Raw genomic sequence first — 15207 nt, 5'->3', positions numbered from 1 at the left:
CATGAAATAACACCCCTATAGTCACCTTTACTCTCCTACTACACAATATAGTAGACATAATGAGAGAAAATAAGACAGACAAAACCTGTTTACCACCTTCTAAATACACTTTAACAGGATTAGAGCCCTTTAGACAGGAAATAGCAACCCTATAGTCACATTTACTCTCCTACTACCCAATATAGTAGACATAATGACAGAAAATAAGACAGACGAAATCTGTTTACCAATTTCTAAATACACCTTAACAGGATTAGAGCCCTCTAGACATGAAATAACACCCCTATAGTCACCCTTACACGCCTATTACCCACGATAGTACCCCGCCTTACACCCAAAGACAGCTGGGATAGGCTCCAGCATACCCGCGACCCTAGTGAGGATAAGCGGCATAGAATAGATGGATGGAGCTACAGTATAGTCTATAAAGGAATAGATATACTTTCTTTGCAATTTTTGTTTACGGCTCTGTCCAGCGCGGCGCACCCACACCTCAGTGATTTATTCCCTGTAATATTACAACATGAATCATATAATATAAATCCTGCAATGTTACAACTTTAGTTCCCATGGATATTCCAACCTTACCCTGGTAGTTTTGTTCTTTTCAGTGTTGCCCTAATATTCCTGAGTAGATATTGGAAAGAAATGATGTTCAGGTGTGTCGGCGTTAGATGCCAATCCGAGCGGCGTTGCTGTTTTCTGGAGACTAAGAGCGTTCCATGTCATGTTCCATCTTCATGAAGTGATGTATTGCCATGCATGTATACAGTGGTGTCTTTCGGCTCTTGTTGGTGTGCTGAGTGCTGTTCATGTCACAAGAACACGTATAACGTTCTTGTGAGGGAATTTTCATCCACTACTTTCTTCTGTGCTTTGCATTGCATGAGGTTATCGTGCTTTGTGTGTGTCGGGTATTTCAATGTGCAGTCGGTTTGAAAACGTGCTCAGTGGACCCTTGGAAGTATTTCAGGAGGGTGAATCTTAACATATGTTGTTTTCCAAAATAGGGATGAAAGGATAAAAAAAATATTTTGAAATGAAGTTTTAAAAAAGTATACTGAGTAAAATCCTGATATCAGACACTGTGATTCCCATCAATATTTGAATTTATTATATCATTTGACCTCAATTGTTGAGAATTCCTTGGGCCCACATTTTTCCTACTTGCTTGTCTTCACGCATTCTCACCCATGACCTTCTATAAATGCATGCTTGGAAGCGTCAGTAAACACCATTAGCTAACATCTTTTCCATGTCCGCCTCTCCCAGATGGCCCTCGGCCACCCGCTCCATGTCCCCCCGGTCAGTTGTGTTTCTCCAGCGAGCCTTGCTGTGCTGTTTGTCTTCACGCTCTCTCGCCTTCTCATTCGACCTCCAGACAGATTGCTCAAGAGCTGCTCGCAAAACATAAGGATACACTAATTTATGAAGTTAAACGCAGGCCATAGTTCAGGTGACATTAGGCATCCATAAGTAGACAAGGTCATGGGATCCTATTCCTCACAGTGATAATCCATGTTGTCTTGGTTAGCATTTCCTTGTGCTGTGATGTACGTCATCTCAGCCTGTACGTTGAACGTGCGTACCATGCACCAAATCTGAGGCTTCATTCATGCACCCGATGCATGTAAGTTGTAAGTTTCCCGTAACCGCCTGTAGGAGCCCATAGGGAGGGTTGTGACTTCAGCTTAAAGGGGATGTAGTTAGAACCCTTATTATGTGTAAGTCATGGAGCAAGAGTGCTTGCATACAGGGAGTTGCTAATAGCCGTTTCCCACCAAAATTAGCGAGCACATTCGGTTACCAATGATGTAGAAAACCGCTAACGCTTCGGAGTCCAACACATATTGCTGTATGACATTTTAAAAAGATACATTTATTAAATTTATTATGAACTCCTATAGCTAACTCCGTTAGCTAGCTGCACAAACCGGAACTCCTTTCAAGTACTTGCTAGTGTTGACCAACCACAGCGGAGTGGGCGTGCCTGGAGGCGAGCCGTGGATGGAATACATTAAAACAGATTTTGAAATGAAATATACCATGAAATACAACTGAATAGGTGCAGATTCTAGAGGAACTAGAAAGCCGTGTGTGCTGGTAATTGTGTGTAGCTGCTCTATAGGAATCCACAACTCGAAAAATGAGCGTAATAGGTACCCTTTAATGTAGCGTCTTGCCATAAAGAAACAGGTCATTGAAATTCAAGCGAGTTTGCGGTGCCCCCCCCCCCCCCCCCACAGGTAAGAGCGGTGGTGATTTGACCCCAAAAAAGAGCTGAGTTTGAGGTTCTTTGTTGATCTTGTGATTGTCTCTGTGTTTTGTCCTGTCTTCCTGTAGTGAGCTCTTAAAGCTCACAGTGGAACTCATGCGTAGCGCAGGTGTGTAAGACCCCAGTCAGGTGCATGAATACCTCAGCAGCCCATCACTCCTCCCTGCCCCCCCCCCTCTTCTTTTTCCCCTGCAAGTTCACCCAAGTTCCTCCTCCTCCTCCACTCGACCCCCAAGATCTCCTTACCTTCTTCATTCCTGTCCAGCCACCTCTCTGCGTGCCCCCCACCCCTGCTCCTCTTCACGGCAGACATGCTGCATGATTTTGCTGCACTGCTGTCATCTCCTTATCATCCCCGACGTCTTGCGACATGATGCTTGACGCACGCTCCATGGATGCCGGGGCCAGGATTAGCTAAAGAACCTCCTCAAGCTAAACGACGTCACATGAGATTTCAGTTGTTGAAGCCACGTCTGTCTGGAGGGACTTGAATCCAATCTAACCACGATTAATCATCTTTTTATTCTGCACCTGGACTGTGTGAACGAGTGCTCTGCTGAACACTTCCTCTTTATAGCATGAATGACATCATCAATGCATATGTGTGGGTGTGTGAAATTGAATCTTCTATGTCTGCATGCAGGTAATTAATCCCGGGCTCACACTGAATCGGTTGCGGCTCCGGTCCTGATCCAGTCCGGCTTGCCACAAAGTGTCACTTGGCTGCAGAAAGCATGCTCACCAGAGTGTAAGCCTACAAAAGGGATTCTAATCTTGAATAATGCTACTGTGGGCCGCAACGGAGCCGCGACTGATTCCGTGTGAGCCTGGGGTCAACTTCACCTGCACATGAATCATCAAATTCAATACCATAGCCAACTTTAGAAACAAGAATGTTCAATATTCATTCATATTGTATGTTCAGTGAGGTGTTCATTTAACCACGTTGGTCAAACTCACTTATTTCCTTAATTTTGCTACATTGGAGGACCAATATTGCAGAGACTTTCAACTATTAATGCCTCGTTTAGGGCCGTTGATTGGTTCCAAACATAGAAAACCTGTTTAGTGCCTTATAAATAAATTTTTTAACATGCTTAGAGACCTCTTGACATGACATAATAGCCCTACAGTCACCTATACATGCCTATTAGCCATATAGAATACATCATAAGAGAAAATAAGACATAGAAAACCTGTTTAGTGCCTTCTAAATATACTATTTACATCGTTAGACACCTCTTGACATGCAATAACATCCCTACAGTCATCTTTACACGGCCATATGCCAATATAGTAGACATCATAAGAGAAAATAAGACATAGAAAACCTGTTTAGTGCCTTCTAAATACACTTTTTAACATCATTAGAGACCTCTCGACATGAAATAACAGCCCTACAGTCATCTTTACACTCCTATTAGCCAATGTAGTAGACATCATAAGAGAAAATAAGACATAGAAAACCTGTTTTGTGCCTTTAAAAATACACTTTTCAACATCATTAGAGACCTCTCGACATGACATAACAGCCCTACAGTTATCTTTACACTCCTATTAGCCAATGTTGTAGACATTATAAGAGAAAATAAGATATAAAAAACCTGTTTAGTGCCTTCTAAATACACTTTTTAACATCATTAGAGACCTCTCGACATGACATAACAGCCCTATAGTTATCTTTACACTCCTATTAGCCAATGTTGTAGACATTATAAGAGAAAATAAGATATAAAAAACCTGTTTAGTGCCTTCTAAATACACTTTTTAACATCATTAGAGACCTCTGGACATGAAATAACAGCCCTATAGTCACCTTTACATGACTATTAGCCAATGTAGTAGACATCATAAGAGAAAATAAGACATAGAAAACCTGTTTAGTGCCTTCTAAATACACTTTTTAGCATCATTAGAGACCTCTGGACATGAAATAACAGCCCTACAGTCACCTTTACACGCCTATTAACCAAAATAGTAGACCCCTGCTCTCGGGACACATGAACATCATTAAAAAGTCACTCTTGCATAACGGGGGACTTTTTTGTCTTCAGAAACATATGACTTTTGTATTGTAGCTTTTTAATGAAGTCTTCTTAAAAATGTGCCTTCACGTGTGAACCAGTCTAGCGGGGTGATAAAGTTGTGTCCCACTTGCTCAGTCGGAAGTGATTGCGTGTTGTTGTGTCTTCCATCGTGCTTAGACGATGTCGTCTGTCCGATCATCATAAGTCTGACCTGTGTCCTTGTCATACGTATATTTGAATGCCTTAGTGTTAGCTTACTAGCGGGAGGCGCTGAATAAATCATTAATTCAGGTGTTTGATTTTAAAGCCAACAGAGACTCCTCAGGTGGATGAACAGGGGGTAAGATGCTCCACCCCCACAACTTCCTTTTCTTCTTAGGGCCATGCCATCATATTTGTGTTCTGTGATCTATTTTATTTCATGTTTTCTATTATAAGGTTTGTTTCCATTTTGATTTCCCCTCATTTTGTCATGCACAGTCGTCCCTTGTTTGTGGTGCTTATTTGGTGCCACACCCGAATTTTACCAAAGTAGCACTCAGTATTAATTCTGCCACGACTTTTTGCCATTATTTGAGCTCCCTCGAAATGAAGTAACATTTCTATAGTCACCTTGACGCTTGTGTTACACAGTATAATAGACATAATAATAGAAAATAAGCCATCTTAGACCTGAATGAGGCGGCACGGTGGTCGAGTGGTTAGCGCGCAGACCTCACAGCTAGGAGACCAGGGTTCAATTCCACCCTCGGCCATCTCTGTGTGGAGTTTGCATGTTCTCCCTGTGCATGCGTGGGTTTTCTCCGGGTACTCCGGTTTCCTCCCACATTCCAAAAACATGCTAGGTTAATTGGCGACTCCAAATTGTCCATAGGTATGAATGTGAGTGTGAATGGTTGTTTGTCTATATGTGCCCTGTGATTGGCTAGCGACCAGTCCAGGGTGTACCCCCGCCTCTCGCCCGAAGACAGCTGGGATAGGCTCCAGCACCCCCCGCGACCCTTGTGAGGAAAAAAAGCGGTAGAAAATGAATGAATTAATGAGACCTGAATGAGATTAAATTAGCAATTAGCATTGACGGAGTACCTCCCATCAATGGAACCTAGTGGCCAGTGTAGAATATGGCTAAGGATGACATATGGAGCTGCTGTCGGCTACTCTCTACACTGCTAGCACTCAGCTAACAGTCGACTCAAGCTAGCTGACACGTCACTTCCCAGTTCCTGTTTCTTAAAGTCACAGATAGCATATTACACTTCATATCATTATATGTGTATTTTTGATTTATTTAGACATTTTTATCCTTCATTTAGACTATAAAATTTGCTTCAGGATTTTTTTTTATTAATACTAGAGCGTAGTCAACCACAAAACCACGATGTAGTGAGGGACGACTGTACTGTATTTCCCAATATTTCCATTTTTCCAATAAGGCGTGTCACTCAAACGTGGCGCCAGGTTTTTCCCAGTCAGGTGTCGACTGGTTTCTCACGTTTGTAGTGTTGACACTGCTTCATAGGGGTATGAGCCCCCCCGCTCCCACCGCCCCCGTACCCCTTCTCCCTCTTCCTGCGGTAAGGTCGCCTTCCTCTGACCTGCTAACCTCCTGACTGACCCGTTTGGGGTTGGTTCCACTGTGACTCCGCATGCAGTGACTCTGGAGTGAGGGTGCCATGCTTGTGTCCTGTTCAAGTATGGCCAGGTTTTTCTCCAGCATGCCTGCCTCCTTGCTTCCTTTCCTTGTAGGTCAGTGACTACGCTCCTGACGGTGCTTTGGAACTGGACCCGCAGAAACATATGAGCTGCAGTCTCTCTGAAGGCATGATTCGCTTTTGTAGGCGATAGTTCCTGGAATAATTATTCTAAAGCATGCAAATCTCCAAAATTCATCGTCTTCAACTGCTCCTCCAGTCCATATGTTTCTGCCTCTGAGTTCAGAACTCCTCATCCCAGTCCACCACGGTTTAGGACTTCCATGTTTCATTCCGTAGCAGGGCCCGCTTCTGATCTGGGAATCTTTCTTCCCAGAACACGGAGGACAGCGCCCGCATCTCCATCACCTTCTTCCGTCTCTTCCGGGTCATGCGGCTTGTCAAGCTGCTCAGCAGAGGCGAGGGTATCCGTACTCTCCTTTGGACCTTCATCAAATCTTTCCAGGTGACGTTACGGGAATGCTTCTTGTTTTATATTTGCTGTTATTCTGACTATCTCTTTCTCTTTTCCAGGCTCTGCCGTATGTGGCTCTTCTGATCGCCATGTTGTTCTTCATCTATGCTGTCATTGGGATGCAGGTTGGTACTCGAACTGGATTATAACCTTCTCCGTCTGTGGACTCAGTGACCCAATGACCCTTTTTCAGGTCTTTGGGAAGATCGCGATGGTGGATGGCACGCACATTAACAGAAACAACAACTTCCAGACCTTCCCTCAGGCTGTGCTCCTCCTCTTCAGGTCTGTCTGCTTTTAGCTCCGCCCCACAATTTCAACTGTACCGTAATCCCTCCTTCATAGTGGTTCATTGGTTCCACACGCAATTGTGCTAAGTAGCAATGTTTGCCTTGCGAGAGAATAGAAAACCTGTTTACCAGCTTGGAAATACACCTTTTTAACATGATTAGAGCACTGTACACATGATATAACACCCCTATAGTCACCTTTACACTCCTATTGCCCAATATAGTTGAGAGAGGCGAGAAAATAAGACATATGAGACATAAATAATACTCAGGCCTGTGTGTTGCCGGAAATATGATTCAGTACTTGGGGGGTTGAGTCAGGGACGGACATGTTGCTACAGTAGCCCATGTTAAGGATCATTGTGGCTGTTAGGAAATAATGCAATAAAAGCCTGTTGTTTTGGCATTCAAGTCTGGTGCTTGTGTATCCGGTCTGCTTTTCCAGGTGTGCTACTGGGGAGGCGTGGCAGGAGATCATGCTGGCTTGCATGCCGGGGAAACTATGTGACCCCGAGTCAGACTACAACCCCGGCGAGGAGATGACGTGCGGCAGTGGATTTGCAATCATTTACTTCATCACCTTCTATATGCTCTGCGCCTTCCTGGTACGTTCATCAGCTTGCATTGGTGGCCCCCCACCAGGGGTCATTTAATGTATTTGATGTTTGCCCACCTCTGATTTATAGTTCTTGTACCCCTCCAGATTATCAATTTATTTGTGGCCGTCATCATGGACAACTTTGACTACCTGACGAGGGATTGGTCCATTCTTGGTCCACACCATCTGGATGAATTCAAGAGAATTTGGTCGGAGTACGACCCAGAAGCCAAGTATGACTTCCACTCACGTCTGTTTGGAGCCTTTCTTCTTAATGAATTAATCTCATTTCCTTCTCAATTAGGGGAAGAATTAAGCATCTTGACGTGGTGACACTTCTCCGGAGAATCCAGCCGCCTCTTGGCTTTGGAAAACTGTGTCCTCACAGAGTGGCGTGCAAGGTCTCTCTTCTTACTTCTGCATGGATACTTGAAGATCCCATAGCATACCAGTACCTCTACACAACCACAAAGCATTTATTTAATAATGAAGAATTCTCAATGATGGCACAGCGGTCTAGTGGTTACCGCCTCACAGCTATGAGACCAGGGTTCAATTCCACCCTCGGCCATCTCTGTGTGGAGTTTGCATGTTCTCCCCGTGCATGCGTGGGTTTTCTCCGGGTACTCCGGTTTCCTCCCACATTCCAAAAACATGCTAGGTTAATTGGCGACTCCAAATTGTCCATAGGTATGAATGTGAGTGTGCCCTGTGATTGTACCCCGCCTCTCGCCCAAAGACAGCTGGGATAGGCTCCAGCACCCCCCGCGACCCTCGTGAGGAAAAGCGGTAGAAAATGAATGAATGAATGAATGAATTCTCAATGAATCTTCATGTACTTGCATAACAACATGAGCCCATATAAGGCTGTTATAATAATAATAATAATACATTTTATTTCAAAGCGCCTTTCAGGACACCCAAGGTCGCTGTACAGAAGATATAAAAACACGAATATAAAATACAAGATAAAAGAGAACAAACAATGAATAAGAACATACAATAAATAAGGGGGGGGGGGGGTGTGTGAAGCAGTTCTTTCTTTCTTTCTTTCTTAATTTATTTCAGACATGCATACTATGTTACATTATTCTTTATCACATATACACTTACAATACAATACACTTACAATATCTATATATATATATATATATATATACATACACACATATATACATACATATACATACACACATATCTACATATATATATATATATATATATATATATATATATATACACATACATGCACACACACAACACCTCATTACTACACATGTCTGAAAAGGAGCAGGAAGAAGCAAAGAGGAGCAGGAAGAAGCAAAGTTAGAGTAAGCTAGTTGGAACAGATGAGTTTTGAGTTTGGATTTGAAGATGGGTGAAGGGTAGCAGAGTTACGATTGACAACGTGCACGAGGTCAGAGAGGTTCATGTCTTCTACCCGTGCGTCTTCTACTACTTCCTGTTCCAGTAGATGAATGACGTGCATTTGTCCATCTAACTCTGGACAAACGGATAAGCAGGCTTTTCTCTTCTCCTGTGTGTACTTTCAGAGGCTGGTGGCTATGAACATGCCTCTGAACAGCGACGGCACCGTCATGTTTAACGCTACTCTCTTTGCGTTGGTGAGAACGGCCTTGAAGATAAAAACAGAAGGTGAAAATCCAGCGAGAAGAAGGGAAAAGTCACCTCCGCTTGAAACCAGTGATCTTATCTGCTCATTTCTTCATGTTGCAGGTAATCTGGAACAAGCCAACGAGGAGCTTCGAGCCGTCATCAAGAAAATCTGGAAGCGAACCAGTATGAAGCTGCTGGATCAAGTGGTGCCGCCTGCTGGCGGTCAGTGCAATGACATTGTTGTTCTTGTATCATGCTATCTGCAGTGTGTTTTGTTATCCATGCTTGTTCAGCCCATCCTGGATGCTGTTGGCAGGCTACGGACGTGGGGCTTGCATGGCCTCCGAGACAGTCGACTCATTTGTCTTGGTCTCTTCTTAATTCACTGCTTCTCCTCCTCACATTCTTCTGCCTCTCAACTCTTCTGTGTGTGTGTGTGTGTTTGTGTCCAAACCATCTGAAGGACTTGAGAATATTCTGAAGCAGTTCTGTTTTAGGGTGGTGGCATGGAACTCGCGTTGCCTCTCTTTCTCTTGCTTTTTCTCCGATGTGTCCCCAGCCTGCTTGGTTGAAGTGATTCAGACTCCTGTTTCATGATTCTCACACACTTTGGCACACAAATATACTCAAACGTATACTCTCGTATACTCGTAGCGAGGGCTACGTACTGCAGCATGAAAGGATGCAACTTTAGAAGATATTATACATGTAAATATTATGCTAAAACTAAAGAAGTGCATCTCTCGGTGAAAAAGCATACTATTATCAACTTTGATTATTTTTCCCATTTTAGCTGGTGATTTTTTTTCAAATATTTCAACGTTCTTCTTCTTAGTAAATGTTATTTTTATAATATTCTGATTTGATAATATTTAATTTTTAATTTTTCCTCATGTACGAGTTTATTCGCGTTAAAAAAAGACAAATTTTGACTTTATTTTTGTAAAATTACCATTGATTTTTTTTAAATTTCCACCAATTTCAACTTAATTTTTTTTACAATATTTATTTTCATTATGTTTTCAATAATTTTTTCACTTAATTCCCAAGCAACTTTTTCAACAACCTAATGTAAACTATACTCCTGTGAAATTACTGATGATTTTTCTATTTTTGCCGTTTTTATTTTTTTGTTGCTGTTGTAATATTTCACAGGCCTCTAAAAAAACTGCTGCATGCCACAAATGGCCCCTGCACTGCACTTTGGACAACCCTGTTCTAAAAACATGCAGAAAGCACATGAAATACTCAAATACTACATAAGAGATACATTGGAAGACTTTTATAAATACATTTATAGTCAAATACTACATAAGCGATGCAATGGAAGACTTTTATGCAATAAAAATGTTGCATTTTTGGTTCGTTTAGATGCATCGACCATCAGGATAAATGTAGGATATAAATAGATGCATATAAAGACGCCCCCCCCCATAACCAGCAGCACTACTCGGTGTTGTGTGTGCTGACCTGCTGACACAGGAAGCATTTGTGTGGTCTGTTCACTCAGATGATGAGGTAACCGTGGGGAAGTTCTATGCCACCTTCCTGATACAGGACTACTTTAGGAAATTCAAGAAACGTAAAGAGGACGGCCTGGTGGGTGCGCACCCCTCCCAGAACAGCACGGCCATCGCACTACAGGTGAGTGTCAGCCAGGTACACTGAGGACTGTGTGAGCCAGCGATGTTGTCATTGTGTGACTCAGCAAGTGTGTAATGTTATGGTTTGCAGGACCTTCATGGTACGGAGACTGTATGTTGGTTTTCATGTGTCCTTCTTTTTTTAAATGTCATACATGTTGATGTTAAGCGTGTGTCATTGTCTCATGTGATATCGGCCATCAGCTTATCAGTTGGGTTAATATTATTATTACTACACAGAAAAAAAACATTAGTACAGCATAAGATCCTGTACAAGAGCTGAAAAGGACACAGTAAAACAGTCGTTCTACATTCAGAGCTTTATGGAACAAAACAGTCAAGCGGTAGACCCCCAAAAATGACACCTGCACCTAGTCGGAGATTCCGATGGGCTGTCCGTCAAAGACACGGGGCGGTCCTGGACCCAAATGAAGACCCTTACTGGTGCCATCTCTGGGAAAAGGCTTTCAAAAACCAAAAAGGAATTCAAAGACGTGGTCTCCTTCAATGCCACAAAACTTGCTCGGGAGCATCAAACATGGGACATTGAAAGGTGGAAAAAAGTTTTATTCAACGATGAGAAAAAATATAATCTTGATGGTTCAGATGGCTTCCAACGTTACTGAATTAATGTTTTTGAATTTTTTTTTTTTTTTTTTCGAGTTGTGCTCATCAAGTATCTCGTCCAAATCAGCCTCTGAGGAACACAAACACAAAGAGCAGTATGAAAGCCATTTCTAAAGTTTGGGACTCCAGCCAAACACAGTGAGAGCCATTATCCCGCCATTATCCTAATTGACCAAAACATTGAAGAGTGATTAACCTTCCCAGGAGTGGTTGGCCAACCAAATTGACCCCAAGAACGCAGCCACGCCTCGTCCAGGAGGTCACAAAGGACCCGACGACAACATCCAAAGATGTGCAGGCCTCACTTGCCTCAGTTAATGTCATTGTTCATGACTCCACCATAAGAAAGACACCGGGCAAAAACTAGTTCCAAGACCAAAACCACTGCTGAACATCTGGATGATCCCTAAGACCTTTGGTCTTCTTGATCTGCCCAGACAAAAGTTGAACTTTTTGGAAGGTAGGTGTCCCCAACACATGTTGCATCATAGTACTTGGGGTCAACAGTTCAGAACAATGGAGATCATCGGGAAAAGGTATACAAAACTGTGGTGAGACCAGCCATGTTGTTTGGTCTGGAGACAGTGACACTGAGGAAAAGACAGGAAGCAGAACTGGATGTAGCAGAGATGAGGATGCTGAGGTTCTCATTGGGAGTGACCAGGATGGATAGGATCAGATGACAGATGATGGACAGATGATTGCACAATTTTGCTTGTACTTCTGTATGTAAGTGACAAGATCAATAAAGGTCCACATCATACTGCAGCTAAGGCAAAAATTGTTACGATAGATGTGGTATCGTCCAGTGTGTGTGTGTGTGTGTGTGTGTGTGTGTGTGTGTGTGTGTGTGTGTGTGTGTGTGTGTGTGTGTGTGTGTGTGTGTGTGTGTATGATATCCCTATGTTTCTCTTTTGTTGAGATGTAAGACCAAAGGCCTCAGCAGAAGTCCTTAGTATTTTTTGTTGTCATGGTTACAGGCTGGCCTCCGCACGCTCCATGATATTGGGCCTGAAATACGCCGAGCGATATCATGTGACCTGCAGGATGATGAACTAGTAGACTTTATACCAGAGGAAGACGAGGAAATTTATAGGGTAATTGATTTGATTTTACCTGGCATTTACCATTTGGACACAATTTGGGGGGACACCAGTCCATGTTTCACAATGGCCAGGTGTCCCGATACTTTTGTCCATATAGTGAATATGGACAAAAGTATTTTTTATTCTCCTCACATCAATAAAACCAGACTAAAATTCAACACTTTTTACAGCCAAGGAAGCGTGTCGGGTCTCATTGTGTGTACTTTTCCCAGCGTAACGGCGGACTCTTTGGCAACCACCTCATGAACGGAGGTCATCGGCAGTCCAACAGCCACCAGACCAACGCCACGCAGCGTCCCCTGCAAGTGCAGCCGCCCCCTCACTACGCTCACATGGAGCAACCGGTGGGTCGGCTGTCCCGAGCCAACGCCATGTCCCACGGCAACCACCGTCATCACCGCCATCACCACCACCACCATCACCGCCACCACAATAACTCCTACGGCAAGTCTCTCAAATCTACCAACATCAACCTCAACAACGCCAACAAGTCCAGTTTGCCCAACGGGGGGCATCATCGCTACTACCAACATGCGCCACCCAATGGCTACCCGGGTCATCGGGGTTCCTACTATGACTATGAAAAGCCCCGCACTCCACAAGCTCAAAGGTACTAACACACGCACCATGTGTTCATCCGTGTTCCTGTCATGTTGCTATCACCTGATGCTCACAACATGCAGGTTACATGTTCAACATCCCTTTTTTTTAATACCCACTCATTGGTTAATTATTCATTTTAATAAGATGTCACATGCTCATATATTATTATGGGTTTATTGTATTATCAACTTGTAGGACTTGTTGTATTTCAATAGAATTCAATTCAATCAAATGCTGTTGGAAATATATGAATATTGGAAATATAGCTGTCCTTGGCTGTGCCTGTCTGGAACTAGCAACTCCTAGCCCAACTTTTAGCTAGCAGTTCAAAGTAAAAGAAAAAATTAGCCACAGCTACCCTGGCATCCAATTCAATGGAAACATGGCTGCCAATTCGCACTTAGGGCCTCTCTAACCATCACCAAACATTCCTTTGGCAGAAAGGTGAGTGAAGTGACACAAAATTTGTAACTTGGTGGAGATAGCGAGGTTCTCCGTCGTGTGCCACTGCTGCCCCGAATGTTACATGTAAAATTAATTTCCTTCAATAGGGGAAATTTCAACAAATATGCTAAGTCGAAGCTAATTATTATTGAAAATCCCATATATGTGCTAGCAAATACTAAACGTTGTTGGTCTATGGTAGTGGGTTACAAACAGCACTACAGAGCAACCCTCAATAGGGGGAATTTCAACAAATATGCTAGGTCGAAGCTAATTTTATTGAAAATAAAATGTGTGCTAGCAATTAGCATTATGGCAAAGCTCGGTACATCAGTGGCAGACTACTACTAAACGTTGTTGGTCTGTGATAGTGGGTTACAAATAGCACTACAGAGCAACCCTCAATAGGGGAAATTTCAACAAATATGCTAGGTCGAAGCTAATAATTTTTATTGAAATTTAAAATGTGTGCTAGCAATTAGCATTATGGCAAAGATCGGTACATCAGTGGCAGATTACTACTAAACGTAGTTGGTCTATGATAGTGGGGTTACAAATGGCACTACAGAGCAATGTCGCCACCTACAGGAATATTAATAGATGACACTCGGCTGCATTGGAACACAGCCCCCACAAATAGTGTGGCGTTATTGTGTTGCTAGGTTATGTTTATCAAATTTATGAAGCGCTACAATGCTTACCTCTGCTGTGACCCTGAGCTGAAGTTAATTCTGCAGAAAAAAAGCCTTATGGTTTTATTTGTCTGACAGAATCCAGCTTCTTATCAAGCCTACTTTTTTTTCCCCCATCAACCTTTATTCACACTACAATAGATTACAGTGTGTGTCACTGATATTTTGTTTCATGAGAAAGCACCATGGCTCCATTTGGATGGGATCTTGTTTTTCTCCATTAAATGTGCCAGACAATTTCATTGCTGCCCAGCAAAACAATGAAATTGTCAAGCAACACTAGAGTGAACGTCTACCTCCTCCTACATACAGGATATTTTACAATGCTGTATAGATTCCATATACTGTATGAACTACAGTATATATCACTCTTTTTCCAGCCCTTTTCTCTCTGTGTTCTTTCCCTCTCTTTGTCCTAACCCAAATGCTTTCTCTCAACCAACCCTCTGCTGTCTTGGACAGAAGGCGCTACTATGAGACCTATGTTAGGTATGTTGTTTTTTTAGCTTTGGTATCAGCGGTAACAGCAAAGAAGGTCTTTATTTCCTAGAATTTCTTCCATTTTGCCTGAATGTGTGAAGTCCCCGCTAAATGCAATATGCTGGTCTGGTTAGTGTACACATCTGGTAAATCACACATGTGAGGTAAAAGGGAAATATTGTTGGAAAGTGGCCAGCATATTGCGGATTATATTGTTTGTTTCTGCATGTCCATTAGTGGTCACTGCTTCTTATTTAAGCTTAAAAGTTTAAAAGTGGATATTGCAAATGTTCTTCATGCCCCAAATATCTGCTTGCCGACTTTTTGCTGCGATAGCTCACACTTAAATGAGGTTTCACAAGCCTGTCGGCTTGTATCTGCATGACAGCGCATGACTCGGGTCTGCTAATCCACCCCGCGCCTCACCTCCTTTTGCACAACATTGTTTGCACTCTGACCCCTGCACCCTGGCGTTCCATCAGGTCCAACGGAGGGGATAGACGCCATCCCACCATTTGCAGAGAGGAGGAATTTGATGATGACCGCCTGTCTGGCGAGTATTACAGCGGGGAGGAGTTTTATGAAGATGACAGTATGCTATCCGTGGACAGGTAGGTCATCCATACTCAAACATTTTTC

At 42.9% G+C, this 15207-nt stretch overlaps 1 protein-coding gene across 34 annotated transcripts in view; it reads left to right on the top strand.

Moving 5' to 3' along the window:
- cacna1da (calcium channel, voltage-dependent, L type, alpha 1D subunit, a) overlaps positions 1–15207 on the top strand; it is a 68165-nt gene that overhangs the window by 46766 nt on the left and 6192 nt on the right. For 11 of the 34 annotated variants that reach the window (XM_058046081.1, XM_058046095.1, XM_058046072.1 and 8 more), the window contains 13 exons: positions 4610–4642; positions 6331–6459; positions 6528–6593; positions 6662–6753; positions 7204–7363; positions 7462–7589; positions 7661–7757; positions 8910–9195; positions 10484–10617; positions 12224–12340; positions 12562–12959; positions 14551–14577; positions 15051–15179. In XM_058046081.1, the coding sequence (XP_057902064.1) occupies positions 4610–4642; positions 6331–6459; positions 6528–6593; positions 6662–6753; positions 7204–7363; positions 7462–7589; positions 7661–7757; positions 8910–9195; positions 10484–10617; positions 12224–12340; positions 12562–12959; positions 14551–14577; positions 15051–15179 (1796 nt within the window). The remainder of the gene's footprint in view (positions 1–4609; positions 4643–6330; positions 6460–6527; positions 6594–6661; positions 6754–7203; positions 7364–7461; positions 7590–7660; positions 7758–8909; positions 9196–10483; positions 10618–12223; positions 12341–12561; positions 12960–14550; positions 14578–15050; positions 15180–15207) is intronic. The other 23 variants (XM_058046092.1, XM_058046094.1, XM_058046071.1 and 20 more) reach the window with 6 other exon arrangements.

The sequence above is a fragment of the Doryrhamphus excisus genome, chromosome 1 (assembly GCF_030265055.1).
Source record: "Doryrhamphus excisus isolate RoL2022-K1 chromosome 1, RoL_Dexc_1.0, whole genome shotgun sequence".
NCBI lineage: Eukaryota > Metazoa > Chordata > Actinopteri > Syngnathiformes > Syngnathidae > Doryrhamphus > Doryrhamphus excisus.
This window is presented reverse-complemented; position numbering and strand designations above follow the sequence as displayed.